This window comes from Equus przewalskii, chromosome 5, assembly GCF_037783145.1.
Source record: "Equus przewalskii isolate Varuska chromosome 5, EquPr2, whole genome shotgun sequence".
NCBI lineage: Eukaryota > Metazoa > Chordata > Mammalia > Perissodactyla > Equidae > Equus > Equus przewalskii.
In genome coordinates, this window is record NC_091835.1 from 21,498,889 (window position 1) to 21,520,706 (window position 21,818).

Sequence of the window (21,818 nt, forward strand, 5' to 3'; positions counted from 1 at the left end):
TGGTTGGTGTCGTCGTTTGCACTGACCGCGAATGTGTTGCTGGTGTCAGGATCTGTCCATGCAAGGTCTCCCTCTGCCCCAGGAGAAAAAGTAGCCGTTCTGGGGCTTTACACAGGGCATTGAGCACCACCGGACAGAACATCCCCCATCCTGGCAACGAGACCATGTGAATGAGCGTGTTGGCGCTCAGTGTGAACACGAGGCTTCTGGTCGTCGAGGAATTGGACTTCAGCACCTCCACTTCGCTCTGGCTCATAAGTGGCGAGGTTGTGGGGACTACACAGTTGGTGGCTCGTCTGTTCCTTGAATGGTGACTTCTGTGAGGGCATCCTGGTGTTTTTAAAAGGACTGCAGATCTCTTTATATAACTGCTAACACGCTTCTTGTCTCTCACTGGCTCAGGGCCATAACTACATTCCCCATGAAGAATAAACAAAAGCGATGATGCGTCTCCAGCAATTCCAGTGGTGTTCCATGGTTCTGTCTCCTCTGCCACCCCCAAGACCCTGGTGCTCCCCCAGGCTGCCTTCCGGGTAGTGATAGGGGATGCAAAAGTCCCATCACTCTTAAATATTTATCTCCAGTTTTATCTGCTGACCTCCAGACTCTTCTCGTGCTCGCTGGAAAGCTATCTCTGTGTCCTGTGGGTGCCCCAGTGAGCTGTCGGCTACTGTGCTGCCAGCCCTGGATCAAATCAGCTCCTGGATCAAATCAGCTCCTGGACTCCACCCAGCTCGTCTATCGAGGACGTGGCTGTCTGCACAGGGCTTTGAGGTGCATGGGGCTTGTCCTGATGTCGCCTCTCCATTACCACATCCGCCTGCATCCCGCCCCACCACCAGCTCTCTCAGGAGCCTCTCCCAAACGGAGTCAGTAGTTTTCAGAGATAATGGCATTGCTGCTTCCTTTGTTGTCATCTGCAGCCATCATTATCTTTCTCCCGCAGAAACCTTCTGTGGCTCCCCGGTCTTCAGGGCAAAGACCCTTCCCCATCTGTGTTCTGGCTCCTACTGACTCTGCCAGCCGTCTTTCCGCTTCTGGCCACACCGGTGTCCTGTGCGCCATCACAGCCGCCCCGCTCTGTCCCGAGACTCCGTCACACTTTAGAACTTGGCATTTCACCTCCTCCAGGCAGCTTTCTGGGCCTCCGCCAGGCAGCTGGTCAGGCTCTCGGGGACCCTCGCTGTTGCAGCTCCCGGCTCCCACCCAGCAGGGCTTGGGACCCTCAGAAGCAGGCCTGTGCCCAGGTGGGGGGCGGGGTTGAGGGTGGGGATGCATGGGAGCGAAGGCACTTCCTTCCACTAAGGCCTTGTGATTGTGCCCCTTTTGACCTTTTTTTAAAAAAAATCCTCCATGAAATAATTTCTCCCGGTTGTGAGTGGGAAGTCAGGTAGTGCACATTCACAAAGGGAGGTGGGATGGCAGAGTTTTGTTGTTAGTGCCCTCAGGGGGATTCTGACTCCCAGCCACCCTGTGGACAGCAGAGTGGAACCCTGCCCGGTCTTTCCGAGCCGTCCTCTCCCCTTCCGGCGCTGTATCAGACAGGGCCCCGCTGCGATTCATAGGGCTTTCATGGCCAGTTTTTTCGAAAGTGGGTGGCCAGGTCCTTCTTCCTAGTCTGTCTTAGTCTGGAAGCTCCACTGAAACCTGTCCACCATGGCTGACCCTGCTGGTGTTTGAATATATCGATGGCATAGCTTTCAGCATCACAGCAACATGCAGCCACCACTGTGTGACAACCGACAGACAGGCGGTGTGGTTCCCTGACCAGGAAATGAACCCGGGCTGCAGTGGTGTGAGCCCTGCATCTTGACCACTGGGCCGCCAGGCCTGGCAGAAGCAGCCCCCGCTTTTACTCTGGCTCTCCCTGGAAGCGTGGTTGGAGTGGACTGTCTGGGAAAACTCCTGGGATCCTTCCTCCTAAAGCACGCCTCTGCTGGGGTGCCGGGGTGTCCTTAAGAGGAAGGCCAGAAGGAGGAGCGTGTGTTGGGGGCTGCAGGGACGTGGGTACGTGCAGAAGGAAGAGTGTTCTTGTGAGTCCTCGCAGCAGCTCTGGGCCGGGTAGGGAAACCCCCAGGGCCTGAGCAGAGTGTGCACCTGTCATGTTTCACAGCTAAGCGGCATCTCCTCGCTTTACCCTGCTGCCCAACTGCTTTTGCTGTGCCCATCTGCTGTCTCCCGAAAAGACACGGGCAGACCGGGAGTCTTAGGTAGGAACTGTCATTAAATTTGACGGTCCACCTGGCAATAACAGGTCATAGGCTCAAAACCGTCCTAAAGTTCCGCTCTCCCTCCCACCCATCCACAGACGCATCCCATTCTCTCCCTGTGTTGATTTTCTCCAGTAAACGAGACTTAGTCTTTTGGATCCAGAGGCTTTTCACGTCCTCTCACCTCAATAGCGTAGCCTATTGTCGTGCTTCCCTTGTAAAGCCAGGCTGCCCCCAGGTGGCTTTTGCCTGTGTCCCGGTGCCCTTGGGGCACCCACACGCCTGGTGGGGTAGAGCCACCTGGGGCGTAGTCACCAGGCCTCTGTGCCCAGCTCCGCCACCTGTGTAGATAGAGCTGCGCGACCACCGCTGCTGATGGAGTGCGGTGTCCCAGGCCCCGTAAGTGCCCCGTCCCAGGCCCCGTAAGTGCCCCGTCCCCCGCCTGGAGAGTGGGCTCTGGGTGGGGAGGAGACGTGAGTAACTCCATCAGGACCAGGAGGCAAGGCTTCATTGTGCTGCCCTTTCTGGTCCCAGGCTGTCTGTCTTATCAAGGAGGTTGCATCATCTCCCGGTGCACAGTTCTCTGCAGAGAAGAGCCGGGCAGGCAAAGGGAGTAGGAGCACACGGTCACACCAGTTGTCACTGTATAGGAAGAGAAGGGAGGCAGTGTGTGATCTCATGTGATTGGGAACCTCCAGGTGCTTCAGCCCGTCCTTCAGATAACTCACATGCATGTGAGTGTTGATGCATGAGTCATAAATAAAACTGTGTGTTGGTGCAGGCTCGATTCTCTCCTTACGGTTCTGGCTTGGGCTGCAGACTGACTGGAGGAGTCCAGGGTGGGAGGCAGGCTGGGAGGGACAGTGGTGCTGGGCTCAGGTTGGGTGTTTTTTAAGGGAAATGTCACCCCCCAGGATGGTGGCTTTGCTCCCTCCCCAGAGGGGCAGCCGCTGCTGTCCTGCTCCCTGTGCACATGCGTCCAGCCTGGCCCAGCGTTCAGGACGTCAGGGCCCTGCTCTCCCTTTTCTGCCTGCTTCTCACACACTGTCTCAGTCAGCTCAGGCTGCCGTGACAAAACGCTGCAGACTAGGGGCCTTACACAGTGGGAGTTCTTTTTCTCGCAGTTCTGGAGACTGGGAAGTCCAAGATCAAGGTGCTGGCTGATTTGGCTATTGGGGAGGGCCCGATTCCTGGCTTGCAGACAGCCGCTTTCTCACTGTGTCCTCATCACATGGTCTAGAGCAGAGAGAGGAGCCAGCTTTCTGGTGTCTCTTGGAAGGGCCCAGATCTGGTCTAACCTTATCCAACCCTAACCACGCCCCCAAGGCCCCATCTTCAAATGCCATCCCGTGGCAGGTAGGAGTATGAGTTTGGAGGGGGGATATGTTCCGTCCATAACATAGGCCTTCTCTCCAAGAGCGTCGGGTGCGGGAATGCTGCCTCCTGTGGCCTTGGGATGAAACAGAATCCGCCCTGCAGCCACTGCCAGTGGGCCACTCCGGGCCAGGAAGGACTGGGGCTGCTGGTGTCCTGGCTGTGGTGATGGTGGCCAAGGCATGGGGGCCAACTGTCACTGAGCCTCTGCTCCTTGTTCCAAGCCCCTCACCTAGATTATTACCTTATTTATTCTTCACACAGATCGCATCAGGACCACCGTCATTACCCCACGTTACAAATACGGAAACTGATCTTGTGTTAAATGTTGAACACACGGTCACTCCCGTGAACGGTGGAGTGCAGAAGCAAACCCCAGTTTACTCGCTGCACGGCTGGCCCTGTTAGCCACGGACGCTGCACGCAAGCCTGGGGACAAGGATGGGAGTGGACGGGCTGTATCATCCCCAGTGCAGATGCGCCACAGAGGGCCCTCCGGGTCCCTCTGATTAATAAAAGTGACATACCTGGATCAAAAGCCGCATTTCCAGCTGTCTTTGGATGGAGCAATTGAGCAACAGGAGACCTCGGGCCAGGTCACATGAACCCAGTTATACTGGGGTGAAATTCACCTGCCCGCCGGTCGCCCTCTGCTCTGAGCACTGCGGGCCAGCTGTGGCGGGGCCTGCCCGTCTCTGTTGGAGAGTGTGTGAGATTCACTGCTCTGGAGTTGGCCCCTAGCTGTGCCTTTTCTTGTCCACGGGCCCTGATGAAGGTCTGCTCAAAGCCAGTCACCTCGTCCATCTCCAGGACCCCTCAAATGCCTCGTGCCCCCTCCCCAGGAAGAAACTGAGGCCTTGGGAGCAATTCTTGTGCTCTTTCCCACGGAAACTTTCTCTTCTGGCTTCTTAACAACACAGCAGCTCAGTAGATATTCAAGGGCTTCATCTGCATAAGTCACACAGAAATACCTTATATACAGGAAGGCCATGTGTATTTTATTTGCTTGTTTACTTGGGGTTCAGGGGTGGCTTAAGGAGGGTGTTGTTAGGGAGCCATCCCCTCAAACCCGCTGCAATGAGGCCCTGAGAAGCACTGCGTTGAGTGTGGCTGGCCTGGGGGCCCGAGTCACAGCCTTGGCTGTTCCTAGAATGGGACCAGCCACTCTCTGAACAGACGGAGGTTTATTTACCCTTTCCTGAACCCAGGGGCTTGCAGTGTGGACTGTCCAGATCCTGTTTTGTCCTTCTCATGACCGTAATGAATGGGCTGGCCAGGTGCTAGAACAAATTACATGAACCCCACTGTCCCCCAGGAAGAGAGTGCAGACAGCAGGCCGGGAAACACTGCTTGGGCTGTGCGCACCCAGAGAACTGATGCGATGGCCATAGCACCTGGGGAGTGAGCCCTGCTCTACTCTCTAGGACCGGGAGGAACCACACGGGTCTGTGTGTATCGGAATGGCCTCTGGAAGAAAAAGGATTCCCGCTTCCTGTAAAATTAGTGTTTAACCCACGTTTCACTTGCTTAAAGGAAATTCTTTTCTTTTTTCCTCCCCCCCGCCCTTTCAGGAAGAAGCACGTTGCCAAGTTGCCGCCGCAGTGTGGCGCGGTTGCTTGAGACAGAAGCTTCAGCAATTGCTGGAATAACTGGAGGAAGAGCTATGAAACCCTAGCAGTTCACTCAGAAAGAGAGATTCAAGATGGCAGCTCAACGGATCCGAGCTGCCAACTCCAGCGGCCTCCCCCGGTGCAAGTCCGAGGGGACCTTGATTGACCTCAGCGAAGGGTTTTCAGAAACGAGCTTTAATGATGTCAAAGGTGAGCTCCTGGGCACAGGACTGTGGCTGAGGGAGAAGACGGGCATTTGCCAAGGGCTCCGAGACCCAAGGACTTTGCTGCTTCAAGGCTGCCAAGTTCCTGTTCAGATAATTAAATCTGAGCTCTGCAAACTTCGTCGCATTACAGAGTCAGCCCTGGAACCATTACCACTTGTCTTGTTTGGTTTTGTTGGTGTGTTGGGAGGTTGTTTTGAATTAACCCCTTAGGAATGAAACTTCTTCATACAGAATACGTTGAGGGAGCCTGGCAGTACAGAAAACTAGGGGAAAGGAGAGTGTGGTAAGAGGCAAGAGTGAAAAGCACTAGTGAAGAAAGGGGGTGGTCTAGGACGGGGGTCAGCAAGCTTTTTCTGGGAAGGGTCAGATAGGAAATATTTTAAAGCTTTATTTACAAAAACAGCCAGCAGATTTGGCCCAAGGGCCGTAGTTTGCAGACCTGGTTTAGAGGTGGCTCCCAGCGTGTAATCGGCCTGGTCTCTGGGTCTGTCTAACAGCCACATAAACTGTTTGGAGGAAACCTATCTTTTGGACACTGAAGTGGATACCACTGGGTCATCTTCTTCCTGGAGCTCCACCCTGCCCTCACCTGGCCATGGTCCTTATCTCGTGGGTGCTCCCCTAGTGCTGTGGGCCCCATCATCATCATATCATCATCCTCCTCATCATCAACTGACTGTCTCACAGTGTTTACCATATTCTGTTGAAATTCCCATTGTGCTGCTGGGTGAACAGCTGACCAGTGTGAGCTTTATCTTACCTTTATATCCTTAGCACAGAGTCAGTGCTAAATATTTCTTTCTTTTTTGTCTGTGAAGAAGATTGGCCCTGAGCTAATACTATCTATTGCCAATCTTCCTTTTTTTTTTCTCCCCCAAACCCCAGTACTTAGTTGTATATCCTAGTCGTAGGTCATTCTAGTTCTATGTGGGACACTGCCACAGTGTGGCTTGACCAGTGGTGTGTCAGTCCACACCCAGGATCCGAACTGGTGAACCACGGGCTGCTGAAGTGGAGCACGTGAACTTAACCACTCGGCCACGGGGCCAGCCCCCTAAATAAATATTTCTTGAACTAAACTGCTAGCTCCCAGATAAAATCCTGTCCCTCTACCCTGAGGTACTGGAAATCCTATGTCCATGTTGGTCTCTCTCTGCTCTCTTCTCCCTTCCACTCTGTCCTCAACTTCTTCTTCTTCCTGTCTGTGCTTTCTCCCTTGGGCTCTGAGCAGGGCTTTAAATATTCTTCAAAAGAAAAGAGACCGCCAAGGGAATCGTGAGATTTTATTAATAAGAGCAGCAGAATTATCAGGTGTCGCTATAAAAAATTGAACCATTTATTTTTCATAGTCTGGTAACGGGCTTTGTTTTCTTGGTGTGTAGCCCAGCTAATCATGGTTAAAGCTGGAAGATGGGAGCATAAATTGTGGATTGGGGTGGAGAGCTTGAGATAAGTGACAGAGAGCTAGATTTTTTAAAATAACAATACTGATGTACGAGGAGGGTAATTCCCGGAAGAATACCGCAAGACATCCTGGGATGTAATGGGGGCTGGTTGGCTTAGTGGGGTACGATGTGACCAGAGACCACCCCGGGACTGTGCTCTCAAGGGGCAGCATGTGGCCCAGGTGGCATTCCAGCCCAGCAGCGTCACAGGCTTCCCAATGGTAAACAGACTTCAAGGTGGGAATTTATTCCGGCCAGAAGATCTCCTGTGAAATCCTCTGCCCCTGATTAATGTTTTGCCTGCATAAGAACTGAGGCACTGAACCTCCTGACACCTAGGGAGGTTTTTTGTATTAAAATCAAGGTGGCTGTGATTCTGGGCAACTCTCCCCAGAATTCATTAAGATGGAATTCAGTAGAGATTTTCCTGCATTGGATTGAATGGAAGCCCCAGCCTGGGGTCCCCGGGCGCTCTGTGGCCCTGGACTGATGGAGGCCCCTTCTAGAAGGGAGTTCACACCACTGTCCACTTCCAGGGGGAGCCAGTGGGAAGGAGAGTCATTTCACACTGGACGGGACTGATCCTGAGTGAGGTCGGTTACCGCTTCCCTTCTAAGGAAAGTCCTTGGACTTTCAAGTAAAACCGTTTTTATTCTTCAGTCTGGGAAAGACTAAAGTGATGATTTGCGTTGATGCGATTTCTTAGGTTAGGTACAAAGCCTGCTTCATAGCTTTGGTTTTTAATTTTAAAAAATAATACTGGAAGGGAATTATTCTGGGGTGACATAATAACTTTTGATGGATTCTAACGAGATTTTAATAGCTGGCAAGCTTTCTTTAATTTTGGTTTGATTTTAATTTTCACCTGACGTTTTCATTAGATGTGTCAAGGAAACAAATGTGGTTATGTTGCTAGAGACTGTGGCTGGACGACAAAGTGGGAGGGAAGGTCTCATATTATCCCCTGACCCCAGCCTGGCCCCTGTCCCCCTCGAAGGTGGTATCCGTGGGGGATTTGGGTACCACGGATGCTCCAGTCCCTTAGATAAAAAGGCTTAGTATTTGCATATAACCTACGCGCATCCTCTCGTCTAATTTAAATCATCTCTAGATTACTTACAATACCTAACACAACGTAAGTAGTCATTATACTGTGTTTAGGGAATAATGACAAGATAAAAATGTACAGAGACAACCATCATAGGCCTTTTGGTCCGAGTTTGGCTGAATCCACAGATACAGAGCCGGTGAATACAGAGGGCCAACTGTACTTGGCTGTTTTTGTTCACTCCCCTCCCTTCAGCGTCAAGTGATTTCTCTTTGCTGTGATTTTATAGCAGGGCACAGCCAGGGGGCCTTCTCACTTTGCCTTTGGCCAACACCTTGTCCCAGTAACACGGCTGTGGCCTCTCTGTGGTAAGCGTGCAAGATGAGCATTCATTCTATGAATATTTGTTGAGCACGTACCCTGTGCCAGGCCCTCCTCCAGGGGTACCCCTGTGAGCAGAACCGATTCTAATGGAGGTCACACCCTCATGGGGCCATAGAGCCCTCTCCCCCCCAAAAAAAACCAAAAGAAATAATGTCAGGTCCATGATATATTGGTTGATGGTAAGTGCTATGGAGAAAAATTAAATGAAGAGAGGAGGGGAGGGGGGATGTCCATTTTAACATCACATTTTGTGAGTTGTTTTCTTGGGCTGAGCATCATTATGCTGAGCACTTTGTCAGCATCATTTTGTTTAATCCTCACCAGGGCCCAGTGAGGAAAGATGGTTTTTCCCCATCATGAAGCGTGTCGGGCTCCCAAGATCACACAGCTTCTCAGGGCCTGGATTAAAAGTCGAGATCTCGTGATCCCGGAGCCAGAATCTCCCCAACACCCCTGATGGAGGGTGGGAGGTAACGGCCTTCGAGGCCCAGGTAGTGCCTTCTACCAAGCCCGTCTCGGTCACCAGTTCACGTTAATAGAAATTTCCTGCTCTATTTTCTTGCCTTTGCCAAGGAAATGCAATTTAATTTTCATTATTTCCTTTCAGAGGAAAGAGGAACTGGCTGCTGATTTTTTTAGAGGGCTGATTTGATCAAATAGGATACCTTTTGACTTAATATATCAGAGAAGATGTGGGTGTAACCCAACCAAAAATACAGTCCTTTCTTGGCTTGTTTACATAGGCAACTAAAAAAGTTTACTTTTAAATTGTTTGTTACAGGAAGGCAGAATATCGGCAAACTGTAAAACCAGGCACAGTGTGGGGGGTCTAAGGGCTTATTTCCGTCAGGAACAACTTTCTTCGGCCTCTGAACCTACTGTGTCGTGTATGGGAGGGAGAGGACACACAGGTATTTAAATATCCATCATTTTTCAAACCACTTCTTCAGATGACTTATTTTTGCTGTGCCAGTTGCTGTCTGGCTTGGTAACACACATAGTTGAACGCCAAGAACCATAAATTAGCTTGACTCACTGTTTACAGTGTTGGGACTTTTCAGACCGCTTCAGCGGTTGTTCAGAAATAATGTGAACTACGCCCAGGCGTAAACCTTTGATTTTGAAGGTTTGTGGGAGAAACTAGTTCCGTGTTGTTCTTGTTTTTTTGTTGTTGTTTTCTTTTTTTTTTTTGAGGAAGATTAGCCCTGAGCTAACTGCTGCCAATCCTCTTCTTTTTGCTGAGGAAGACTGGCCCTGAGCTAACATCCATGCCCATTTTCCTCTATTTTATTTATAGGACGCCTACCACAGCATGGCTTGCCAAGCGGTGCCATGTCTGCACCCAGGATCAGAACTGGCAAACCCGGGGCCACTTAGAAGTGGAACGTGCGAACTTAACTGCTGCACCACCGGGCTGGCCCCTCCATGTTGTTGTTTTGAATGACTGTTTAAAAGAGGTCAAGGGCCAGCCCCAGTGGCCGAGTGGTTAAGTTCAGCATGCTCCACTTGGGTGGCCTGGGTTCAGTTCCCAGGTGCAGACCTACACCACTCGTTGTTGGCCATGCTGTGGTGGCAGCTCACACAGAAAAAGAGGAAGATTGGCACCAGCTGTTAGCTCAGGGTGAATCTTCCTCAGCAAAAAAAATAAATAAAAGAGGTCAAAAGAGACTGACCTCAAAAATCTTATTTGACATAAACAGTTTGAAGACTGGGGTCAACTCAGAAATGTAAGAAACAGCCCTGATCATCAAGGGAACCCTCCTCTCCATTTAGATATTTCATGTTGAAGGCAGAACATGAAATCACCGAGATTATTTTGGGGGCTCTTCATGTCCAGTCCCTGGTTATGGGCAGTGGGATCACTTAAACTCAGAATGTCACTGTGTTTTCTGAGTAAATCACATTCAGCATCTTTTCTATCCAGTAAGTTAGTTAGATAAAGAAAACTTGGGTCAAAATGAGATGATTAGAAACACAGGGGCGTGTTAACCCTTCCATTATGCTGATTCGCATGTGTGTGGGTGATGGAGAGACTGTCTTCATGGCCGTTCTCCCGACTTGGGATTGAGTGTGGTAAAACAACAATGCTCTCGCAGTCAGGTCATCAGCAGGTGAATCACACCCAAATTTCACTCTGGTCGGTTTCTTTTAGTTACCTGGCTGGCCCGTGGTCCACACCTCGGTGGTGTTTCAGTAGATACCCTTCTCCTCGGTCTCGGACGATGCTCTGCTGTCCCCCGTCGGCCTCGCCCTCACCCTCTGTTTCTCTGTGTCTCGCGCAGTGCCTTCTCCCAGTGCCTTGCTAGTGGACAATCCCACGCCCTTCGGAAATGCAAAGGAAGTGATCGCAATCAAGGACTACTGCCCAACCAACTTCACCACCCTGAAGTTCTCCAAGGGGGACCATCTCTACGTCTTGGACACGTCGGGCGGGGAGTGGTGGTATGCACACAACACCACAGAAATGGGCTACATTCCCTCCTCCTACGTGCAGCCCTTAAACTACCGGAACTCAACGTTGAGTGACAGCGGGATGATCGACAATCTTCCGGACAGCCCGGATGAGGTAGCCAAGGAGTTAGATTTGCTCGGAGGATGGACGGATGACAAGAAGGGATCGAGCAAAACCTACGGTAGCAATAACCCTTTCTGGAATGGGGTCCAAACAAACCCGTTTTTGAATGGGAACGTGCCAGTGACGCCCAGCTTGGATGAGCTGACTCCCAAAAGTACTGTGGATCTGCTGCTCTTCGATACAGGCACGTCTTCCTTCACTGAGTCCAGCTCGGCCACCACAAACAGCACGGGCAACATCTTTGAGGAGCTGCCGACCGCAAATCCGCTCCACGCGGAGCCAGTGGTCAAGCGAGACAACCCGTTCTTCAGGAGCAAACGGTCCTACAGTCTGTCAGAACTCTCCGTGCTCCAAGCCAAGTCCGATGCTCCCGAGTCCTCGGGGTTTTTCACTGGCTTGAAATCACCAGCCCCTGAGCAATTCCAGAGCCGGGAGGACTTCCGAGCCGCCTGGCTGAGCCACCGGAAGCTGGCCCGGTCTTGCCATGACCTGGACTTGCTGGGCCAAAACCCCGGGTGGGGCCAGACCCAAGCGGTGGAGACAAACATCGTGTGCAAGCTGGATAGTTCCGGGGGCGCTGTGCAGCTTCCGGACACCAACATCAGCATCCACGTCCCCGAAGGCCATGTGGCACCCGGGGAAACACAGCAGATCTCCATGAAAGCTCTGCTGGACCCCCCGTTGGAACTCAACAGCGACAGGTGCAGCACTGTCAGCCCCGTGTTGGAGGTGAAGCTGAGCACCCTGGAAGTAAAAACTTGTATCATCTTAGAGATGAAAGTTTCAGCCGAGGTGAAAAACGACATTTTTAGCAAAAGCACAGTGGGCCTCCAGTGCCTGAGGAGTGACTCAAAGGAAGGGTCATATGTCCCCATCCCACTCAGCTACAGCTATGGGGACACGGTCCAGGTCCAGCTGGACAACCTGGAGCCTTGTATGTACCTGGCCATTGTTGCCCATGGCCCGAACATTCTCTACCCTTCCACGGTATGGGACTTCATCAATAAGAAAGTCACGGTGGGTCTCTATGGTCCCAAACACATTCACCCATCCTTCAAGACAGTGGTGACCATTTTTGGGCATGATTGTGCCCCAAAGACTCTGTTGGTCAGCGAGGTCACCCGCCAGGCCCCTAGCCCCGCCCCAGTGGCACTGCAGCTCTGGGGTAAGCACCAGTTTGTTTTGTCCAGGCCCCAGGATCTCCAAGTCTGCATGTTTTCCAACATGACAAATTATGAGGTCAAAGCAAGTGAGCAGGCCAAGGTGGTAAGAGGGTTCCAGATGAAGCTGGGCAAGGTGAGCCGCCTCATCTTCCCCATCGCCTGCCAGAACCCCGGCGACCTCTCCGACTTCACCTTGAGGGTCCAGGTGAAAGACGACCAGGAGGCCATCCTGACCCAGTTTTGCGTCCAGACCCCTCAGCCCCCGCCCAAAAGTGCCATCAAACCGTCTGGGCAGAGACGGTTTCTCAAGAAGAACGAGGTCGGGAAAATCATCCTGTCCCCGTTCGCGGCCACCACCAAGTACCCGACTTTTCAGGACCGCCCCGTGTCCAGCCTCAAGTTCGGCAAGTTGCTCAAGACTGTGGTACGGCAGAGCAAGAACCACTACCTGCTGGAGTACAAGAAGGGCGATGCCGTCGCCCTGCTCAGCGAGGAGAAGATCCGGCTGAAGGGGCAGCTGTGGACCAAGGAGTGGTACATCGGCTACCACCAGGGCAAGGTCGGCCTCGTGCACGCCAAGAACGTGCTGGTGGTGGGCAGGGCCAGGCCCAGCTTCCTCCCCGGGCCCGAGCTGAGCACCTCGGTGCTGCTGGAGCAGATTCTGCGGCCCTGCAAGTTCCTGACCTACATCTATGCGTCCGTCAGGACTCTGCTCATGGAGAACATTAGCAGCTGGCGCGCCTTCGCCGACGCCCTGGGCTACGGCAGCCAGCCGCTCACTTTCTTCTGCCGGGCCGAGCTGGACAGTGAGCCCGAGCGGGTGGCGTCCGTCCTGGAAAAGCTGAAGGAGGACTGTAACAACACGGAGAACAAAGACCGCAAGTCCTTCCAGAAGGAGCTCATGATGGTGAGTGCCCGCGGGCTTTGGATTCCAGGGGGCTGGTGCTCCATCCGGTCTTCCAGCCTTTCCCGGGTACACGTGGTGTAGCAAGCCCTAGGACCGGTGTCCAGGCTCATCTCCGCTCCCTGAAAGGCATGAGCGGGGGTTTAAGGGTGCCCTGGAGATTGGTGTTTATGTGGGACCCAGATGGCCCCCCAGACAGATCAGGAGCGAGCATGGTTCAGGTCTCTTCCCTCTGAATTTAGGAGTCCCTCCGAGGTCTCAGAATGGATCTCTGCATGCCCAGTGAGGGAGGGGGAGCAAGGGGGCCTGGTGCTCCGGCCGCCTCTGTTTAGATCTCTTGGGAAAAGATCCCTGCTTTCATCAGATTCCTAATGGGATGGACGATTCAGAAGTTTTAAGAACCGCTGCCCCAAAGTCTGTCTTACTTTTGTGGTTTCTCTCTCCGTGTCTGCTTGCAGGTTCCGCCATCTCTCTGTACTGTTGTTTTCTCTTCTTCCTTCTTGGGTGTGTTTGCTTGGGGGCGACAACAGCCTTTGTTTGCCAGCACAACTGGGAATTGGAATCCTGAGAAGCTAAAGGTTGGGGGGGGGGGGTTGGTGTCCTGACACAGATACACCCTGGCCCACAAACCATCGAGGAAGCATTTCCTGGACCGTTTGAGGGCCTCCAACAGGCCCCTGGGACAACACCACTTTTACCTGTTAGTTATGATGTGGGCTCAGCCAGCCGAGGAGTCAAAAGAAAGATTTCTTGGACTCTCAAGGTCTGGTAGTAGTGCTCTTTTATTTAGAGAATAGCATGGGGACAGCACCCACGGGCAGGGAAGAGCTGCAGGCATGGGGACAGGACCCACGGGCAGTAAGAGCTGCAGGCATGGGGACAGGACCCACGGGCAGTAAGAGCTGCAGGCATGGGGACAGGACCCACGGGCAGTAAGAGCTGCAGGCATGGGGACAGGACCCACGGGCAGTAAGAGCTGCAGGCATGGGGACAGGACCCACGGGCAGTAAGAGCTGCAGGCATGGGGACAGGACCCACGGGCAGTAAGAGCTGCAGGCATGGGGACAGGACCCACGGGCAGTAAGAGCTGCAGGCATGGGGACAGGACCCATGGGCAGTAAGAGTTGCAATGGGTTGAGGGTAGGGCTAAATTTATAAGGCGTAGTTCTGTAAGTTATTTCTTTACAAGACAAAGGAAAGATCATGTTAAAAAGTCACTAAATTGGTGGCAGTGCAGGTGGGGTCTGGTTATCGGTGGTCCTCTAACTTTGGATGGGAATCAGGTCAGGGTGTCCTGTGCTTCCCGGAGGATGACGAAGCTCGGTCTGTGGGGCAGGACGCCTTGGGCTTCTCCCTGGGGCAGCCTTGATCCTCATCAGTTAGGTTCTGTAGCCACCCTGGAGTCCTGGTTCCCTTGGGGAAGCTCACTCATGTCCTTCTCTTGGCACCCCGCGTTGAGTCTGTGCTAGACTCCCTCCGTCGACTTGTTGCTGTGATAGCAGCTGGCTCAGTCCCCTTTCCTGTCCTCCTGAGAGGGACACGGCACCAGTGTTTGTTCCTGTGGGAAAACCTTTGTGACGTGCTGTAGGTTTTTCTTCCTTGTTCCACTGACTCCAGACAGCCCTGGTCACCTGCTGACTTTTGAGATGTGTGACCCTCAGCACCCCCGGTCTTTCTGCCTCTTCTGCTCCCATCCCTCCACCCAACACCTGCCGTCCCGTGTGCCTCCTCTGGGAACGGAGGAGCCAGGTGTGAATCCATGGGAGTCTGGATGCACGTGTTGACACAGGTGTGCAGCTGAGGTTCATTCGTCACACACACGCTTCTCGGCCCCTCCCTGGAGCCGGGGGACAGAAGAGACACACAGTCCACTGTTGCAAGAAGCATGCTTTGCAACCTGTAGGGAGCAGAGCATGAAGAAAGACCCCTTGACAATGACTCTTAATAATATATGAAGTGCCAGGCGCAGGGAGCAGAGTGAGAGCCTGACATTGCCCAGAGGAGGGAGAGTGGAACTGAAAGGGGCGAGTTGAGGGGTGACCTTGGCCACCAGGAGGTCTTTGGGGCATTGATGATGGCAGCTTCAGCGGGAAGAAGTGGGATCGTCCTGGCCAGAGGGTAAGCAGAGACCGAGGGAGCTAGCGGGGAACCTGCCCTGGGCCTTAGGTGTGGTCCCCCATGGTGATGACTCATGTCCCTCCCTTCAGGACTTGACTTCCTGGCCTGCCTGTAAAATCAATTCCTGGAAGCTTGTGTCCAGCCCGCGGTGGTGGCCCCCTCTGCTCCGTGGAGGGACCCCGAACGGCGGGCACGGGGTGCGCTTCCCCCAAGCTGGGGTTCTCCATCGATTTTGGAATTCAGTGCTTTTTATGGAACATAAGCGATATCGATTGTTCCTCCGTTACAGCTAAAAACACGCTCACCTTGAATGGGCAGAGGTGAAAAATGAAACAGCAGCTCCTTCCCAGCCGTGGAAAAATAATGACCCAGCGGGTGGCTTTGATTTCCATTTCTTCCTCATTCTTTTCAGAAGACTTAAGTAATGGCTCTTTTTATTCAACTTGGCGAGCTTCCTCTGAGAGCACGTTTTTCCGTTGGCTTTCTTGGGTTAGTTGGTGTGACAATGGGGGTCTGTGTCTGGGACCCTCTCCCCGCCTCCCCTGCGAGCCCCACGCCCACCCATGACTCCCCGATTCCCAGGAGGAGGAAATGAAACTTGACCTTGGCAGAACATTGCCCTGAGACAGGGTTTGGTTTGCGGTAACAGAGTGAAACTGCTTTTGCAATGTTTTCTCTCTCTCTCTCTCTCCCATTGGTTTAACCGCTCCCTCTCCAGCCCTGTCACAGCCAGACCTCCAGACCAGCCCTTCCCACCCCTCTCATTTTGAAGAGAAGTTTCTGTTTCCTTGGTTTGGAGACAGTGATTCAATGAATGAGAAGGGGTGAAGGTTTAGGACAGTAAATTTGCAGGGAGATGGGAATGGACAAGGAATAAAAGCTGAGTCATTTGTCTCTCCACTGCCATCAGAATGGGGTCTGGCCCCTTTCTCTGCCCCACAGGCACTGCAAGACCTGTCCCGCCCATCTCACACCCCTGGGGGCCCACATGTGCTCCCTGCACACTAGCTCTTCCGGCCGTATCTCTGTGTCTTGAGCACACCCAGCTTGTCGCTGCCTCCAGTCTTTGCACGTGCTGTTCCCTCTGCCTGGAGCTCTCTTCTCCCCAGTTTCTGTTGGCTGGCTTTTCATCTCCTTCAGGTACCAGCTCCAATGTCATCTTGTCAGACCTTTCCTACAGCCCTCGATCAAGCAGCCTCGTGCCTCTGGGTCACTGCACCTCGTCATGCATACTGTTGTCTTCATGGTGCTTTCTCGCATCCGAAATGGTCTCGTTTACTTGTACTCATGTTTCTTGTTATTACCCTAAATGGTGCACGCTCCACAACAGAAGGACCCTGACACTTAGGAAACACTCAGCTATTTGAGGAACGAATGAGCGATGGATGCAGGCTAACCCTGGCCTGGACGCAGGCCCCCGTGGTCAGACCATGCTTCTGTCCTTTGGCTCCAGTCCCTCTTGCATCATTTGAGTGCATATTTTCAGCATCAGAGCTCGTCCTGGAGGCATCTTATGTAACCATACGGGCTCCCTGGGCCTCTGCCCGCCCTTTCTCACCCACGGTGTGTGACCGCAGTCAGAGAATGTCCTTCTGTCCCCAGGCCTCCTTGCTCTCCAGTGAAGGAGGACAGCCGTCCAACACCAGTGACACCCCCTGGACCATGTTGAAAGTTGGGGGAGGGGTGGTGCTGGGCTGACCCCGAGGAGTGTAGGGTGGACAGGGCAGGGCCCCTGGGGGTCTCTGATGAGCTGGTGGGTGTTGTGTGTGGGAGAGATGATGGAATGGGCCCCACATATTTGAATGGGGATGACTGGATGGCAAGTACATGGCCGCAGCTTCTAACACAGAGCAAGGAAGCGCCGCCACAGCCAGGAACGGTGTCCGTACTCGATCCTCATTAACCGCTTCTTCGGTCCTGCTGTGTGCTTCGGGGCGAGGCTGGGTGCCCGGCTTTCGAAGAACACGGGCCTTTCACTTGAGGAAGACTCTGCGTGGACAGTCACAGGAGTGCAGGCCGGACTTGCAATGGGCCCAAGGAGAAGGGCCTCCTGGGTGTGGGTGCCCTAGGGAAAGGCACATAGGGGCTGATGCCAGAGGGATGTGCAGAAGCTCGCCCCCTGCAGAGGGGCTGTCAGGTTAAAGGACGGTGTGGGCAAGGGCCGAGGGTGTGGAGGGGCATGGGATGGGGCAGAACCAGAGGCCCGGAGGCTGGAGGCTGCCTGAGTCCAAGGGCTTGGTGATATGGGATGACGGTACATGGGTGGCGGGATAGTGGCATGGAGCCCCCTGGCCAGATGATGCTTGCACTTTGTTCCATGGGCACTGGGGGTCCATGTTTTATAGGGGGTGAGGGGGAATCAGGGTGGATCCAGGTGTGTCCCTGCTTCCTGGGGGTCCATCTGTGACCTGCTCCCTGGGGGTCCAGGTGTGTCTCTGCTCCTTGGGGATCCAGGTGTGTCCCTGCTCCTTGGGGGGTCCAGGTGTGTCCCTGCTCCTTGCTGCCTCCCAGTCTCTGACCCACCAGGTGGCAGTCAGTGGAGTGCCCCCCCTGAGTGTCGTTCCCTCAGAATACGTCCCTCAGGACCCCTGGGAATGGACGACCTAATTTCCATACTCACTCGTGAATTTACTGTTGTTAAGGCAACAAGTGGGCAGTTCGTTTTTTAGCAGAGGTCAGAGGTGAGAGGTCAAATCGAAGGGCTGCCGGATTAGGAACACCCTACAAGCTTGAGCATAGGTCCTCTGGCCGTTTGCCTCCCACGTGATTTGAAGCCGGGCGCACTCTGCAGCCAGCCCTTCCGTTCCTGGTGGGCAGCATGTTCTTCCCCACTCCTGGGCAGTAGGCGTTGCCTGGCTCGTTGGACAGAGGCTCTCTGTTTGTTTTCTAGCCGTGTGCACATCTGTGTTGCCGTTTCGACCTTCAGGGGTCTTCGGATTGTCCCATCTGCCTTGGCTTCTCCAGGTTTTGTTTTTTCCAGAATGACAGTCATCCTCCTTGATGTTTCTATTTGTAAAGACAGCGTACGCTTTCTGCGTTGGTATCTGAGCATCCTGAAGAGCGAAAGCAGAAGGCAGAGGCCCCCAGCCCCACCTCCCAGGGGTAACCTGCCAGCAGTGCAGGGTGTAGACGCTGCAGCTATGGTTCGGTTCCATGGGGTTTTGCCACACGGGCTGTCCCGTGCTTTGTCTACTGGAGGGTGAGTGTCCGGAGCTTTCTGTGCCTGCCGTGGAGGCCTGTGGGTCTGCAGTGTGGGAACGTGCTTCTGTCTCACCATTCCAGATGCTCTCCTTGCTCTTGTGTCTCTGCCTGCTTGTCCACGTTTGCTCCGTGACAGTCCTCTGCAAACTGTAGGCCCACTGTGGAGATTTGAGAAGCCATCTGTTGGCTACTTGGTATCCAGTGCCCCTTTGGGGAGAGCAAGGCCCGAGAAGGACAGAAGCATTGCAGAGTCCTGCAGGTGTCAACGCTGTTACTGCGGTGACTGGACTCAAGGTCCCCCGTTGGTGTGTGTCCAACCTCCTCGCTGTTGTTAGCTAGCCTTGGGTTTCGATGTCGGGGTTTTCGTTTTGTTTAATGAAGGAGAGAGATCACAGAGTATCTCCTTTGGTTTTAGGCATTTCACTCCTTTAATGCTTCTTCTGATCTACTTTGTCGAAAACAGATTGGTGTGTGTTTGTACCGTGAATGATGACAACACCGAGGGGAGAAAAAGGATTTGGCTCAAGCTGTCGAACTGTGTAGATTTGAGTGTCACCGTCTTGTGAGAGTGTGTGTCTTCGGAGGGTGGCAGACCGAACCCCAAAAAAACCAGTTTTCTAAGAACTGGAATTGTTTTCATTCAGCAACATGCTTTCCATGGAAGAGATTATTCCCGATTTTGGGGATTACGTCTGGAACGAGACGCACAGTCTTCGTTCTCGTGGTGTGGAGGGAAGCAGAGTCAGCTGGAGTTGGAGAAGGAGCAGTCAGGGGTGTGGGCAGACTTTCCTGAAGGTTGGAGGCCAGCTGTCAGAACTGGTCCTGGGACCACCACCAAGGACGAAGCCATTGGCGGCCAGGAGTCATTGGTGATGGCCGTGGCCAGGTTAGAGTCACGTAGTCGGGGGAGGGAAACCAGAGTGCTCTGGGCTCTTGGGAGAAGTTTCTCTGAGTAGGGAAAGTTATCGTAGGATGCAAATCAAGGGAGGGTGGTTGTTTTTGGGAGGGGAGGGTGTGAAATAAACACCAAGAGCCTTGAAAGCAGATCAGGGAGAGCTGACAGCTGGAGAGAATGGTGTGGAGGGATTCTCTGCGAATCAGGAGAAAAACCACCTTATTCCCCAAAAGAGGGGGCAGTTAGCTAAACGCTCTGCGTTTAACTAGCTTCCTGGGGGTTCCTGCTAGGTAGCCCCAAAGCAGGACGCTCTGCTGCTAATATGAGAGGCTTGCCTTTCCAATGTTCGAACATCTCAGGAACAGAAGCGTGGGTGGAATGAACATACAGCAAAACCAGAATTATACCTTACTGTATTTAAGAGTATCTCTTAAAACAGGGGCTGGCAGACTCTGGCCCGTGGGCCGCCTGCTTTTATAAATGAAGTTTTACTGGAACGCAGCCGTGGGCACTGGTGTCTGTCTTGTCTGTGCTGTTTTCACGCCGCACCGGCAAAGTCGGGCAGTTGCCACAGAGACCATATGGCCCACAAAGCCAAAAATATTTCCTGTCTAGCCCTTTATAGAACAAGTTTGGTCGCCCTGACTGAAGTCATAGTCCATTCAAGTTAGTGAAATTCCAGCCAGAGTCAGCCACAATTGTGCCTTATTTCGTTGGGTATTTTCTGTGTACTTGTGTGCATGCAAAAATCAAAAGGGGAGCTAGCTACGGGGAAGACATTCCCAGAGCCAGAACCTCCTGCTGTGAAATTTTCTACTGCTAAGAGTTGGTGGGCACCCAGAATGTACCCTAAAAGATGCATAAAGTGCCCCTTGGCAACGGTGTGGGCAGCTTTGTGACAAACGAAACCAGTGATGGCTCAATAAATTGTGTAAGCAGAGCCGAAGTTGTCGATGAAAGACGCCTTCATCCCTCATCCATCTGTGCTCTCCATTCTAGCAGTTCAGGGCCAGAGAAAGTGGTTTGCTTTTCTCAGGACCTTTGGGTCCTGCGCCCAGTGCCCTTGGGGAGAGAGCCATGTTCATCGCTCCTGCCAGGAATGAGCTGGATCAGAAGCAGGTGACTCTGGTGTGTTCTGTGAGAAATCGAGGCCTCCTCCAGAGCTGGGCAGCTGAGACGCAGGCACCCGTTGGCCTTGTGTGCTGGGAAGCCATGAGCAGACACTGAGTGGACACTGAGTGACTTATTGTCGAGCCCTGTGGTCGTCCAGTACGCTTGTCAGGACAGCTGGCGTGGCTGGAGGAACCCTGTCTGCCTCAGTGTGTCTGGCGCTTCACCCGCACCAAAAGAATTTAAATCCGAAATTCTACCAGTTTTGTACACGCCCCTCCCCATACACGTAAACACATACATGTACACTCTTTATGTCTTCTGAAGCACAAATCTAGTAGACGCTTAATTTTTTTAAAACAATTTCATTCGAATATATCACAATGCACATTGAAACAGATCATTTTCTGAAATATGTAAAGTTGAACTGAGCATAATCCAGACTAGTATTTTGTTTGGTTCACTTCCTGGCGTCCTGTGGTGCCCACAGGATTGGAAAGGCCATGGGCCTGGGCGCCGAGAAATCTGGATCTGCGTCCGCCACTGTCGCTTTGAAACAGACACCGCGGGGCCCACACAGTGGCTTTGAGCTGGGGGCTGGCTGCCTGGAGGCAGAGCTGGCTCCGCCACTTGCTAGGTGTGGGAGCCCCTCACTTCACCTTCTCTGGGCTTCATCTGCAAAATGGGGTGAGCTCAATACCTGCTTCATAGGGCTTCCGAGGCGTGGATGGGCCCCGGGCCCTGCTCACAGGGAGCACCAGGTAATAGTAGCTTATTCAAACAAACAGAACAGGAAAGGACCACGTGGTCCTCAGACTCCCTTCTGGCTAACCACGTTTGTAGCTGGTTGCAACCTCTCGGATCCAGGACAGCGTCTGATCGATCTGTCACCATCACTCATGTTTTAAGTTGCAGAGATTGACCTGCCGGGACATCTGCCTAAGTGCATTCAGAGACTCACCATTCCTTCGTTTTATTAAATAAGTATCAAATGTAGATTAGAATCCTCAGCCTGAAATAGCTGTGCCCTTTAAAATAAGCAACGTGGCAGATTGTAACTGCACGAGCTCTGACTCAGGGCTGCCCGCCATCTTCACAGAGTGTTCGACAGATTCTTACAGAAGCTGCATGTTTGGCTCAGTTGGGGGTGGTTTGGTTGGTTTGTTTTTAACACTTTGGAATGACACTTGAAGTGACAACATCAGGTACCCGGACAGAGGGCAAAGGGACAGAAAGAACCCAGGCCTGATGACGTTTTCTGCTCCTAGCATCTCTTTGGTCTCATCCTCACCTGTCCCAGGGCCCAAAGGAGTTTCAGACACTGTCCCTAGGGGTCCTCACCTTTCCCGGGAAGCCGAGTCTTTTCCCGTGGTTGGGGTGTAACCGGAGAGTGTGCTGGACGGCAGGGGCTTTGTGGATGAGATTGGGGGGTGACACACGCCTTCTGTGGCCCAGGAGAGTCTGATTTTCACCACACCCGCTCTCCCGCCTCCCTGGGGCTCCCACTGGGTGATATCCTCCTGGCCGGCTCGAAGCCACACGCCCACCATGCTG

The 21,818-nt window shown here is 53.1% G+C and overlaps 1 protein-coding gene across 2 annotated transcripts in view; it reads left to right on the forward strand.

Annotated features, from left to right (window-relative positions):
* Nucleotides 1-21,818, forward strand: part of SH3BP4 (SH3 domain binding protein 4) — a 95,745-nt gene that overhangs the window by 69,065 nt on the left and 4,862 nt on the right. For both annotated transcript variants that reach the window (XM_070618648.1, XM_070618649.1), the window contains 2 exons: nucleotides 5,156-5,404; nucleotides 10,581-12,943. In XM_070618648.1, coding sequence (XP_070474749.1) covers nucleotides 5,287-5,404; nucleotides 10,581-12,943 — 2,481 coding nt within the window. In that variant the 5' untranslated portion in view covers nucleotides 5,156-5,286. The remainder of the gene's footprint in view (nucleotides 1-5,155; nucleotides 5,405-10,580; nucleotides 12,944-21,818) is intronic.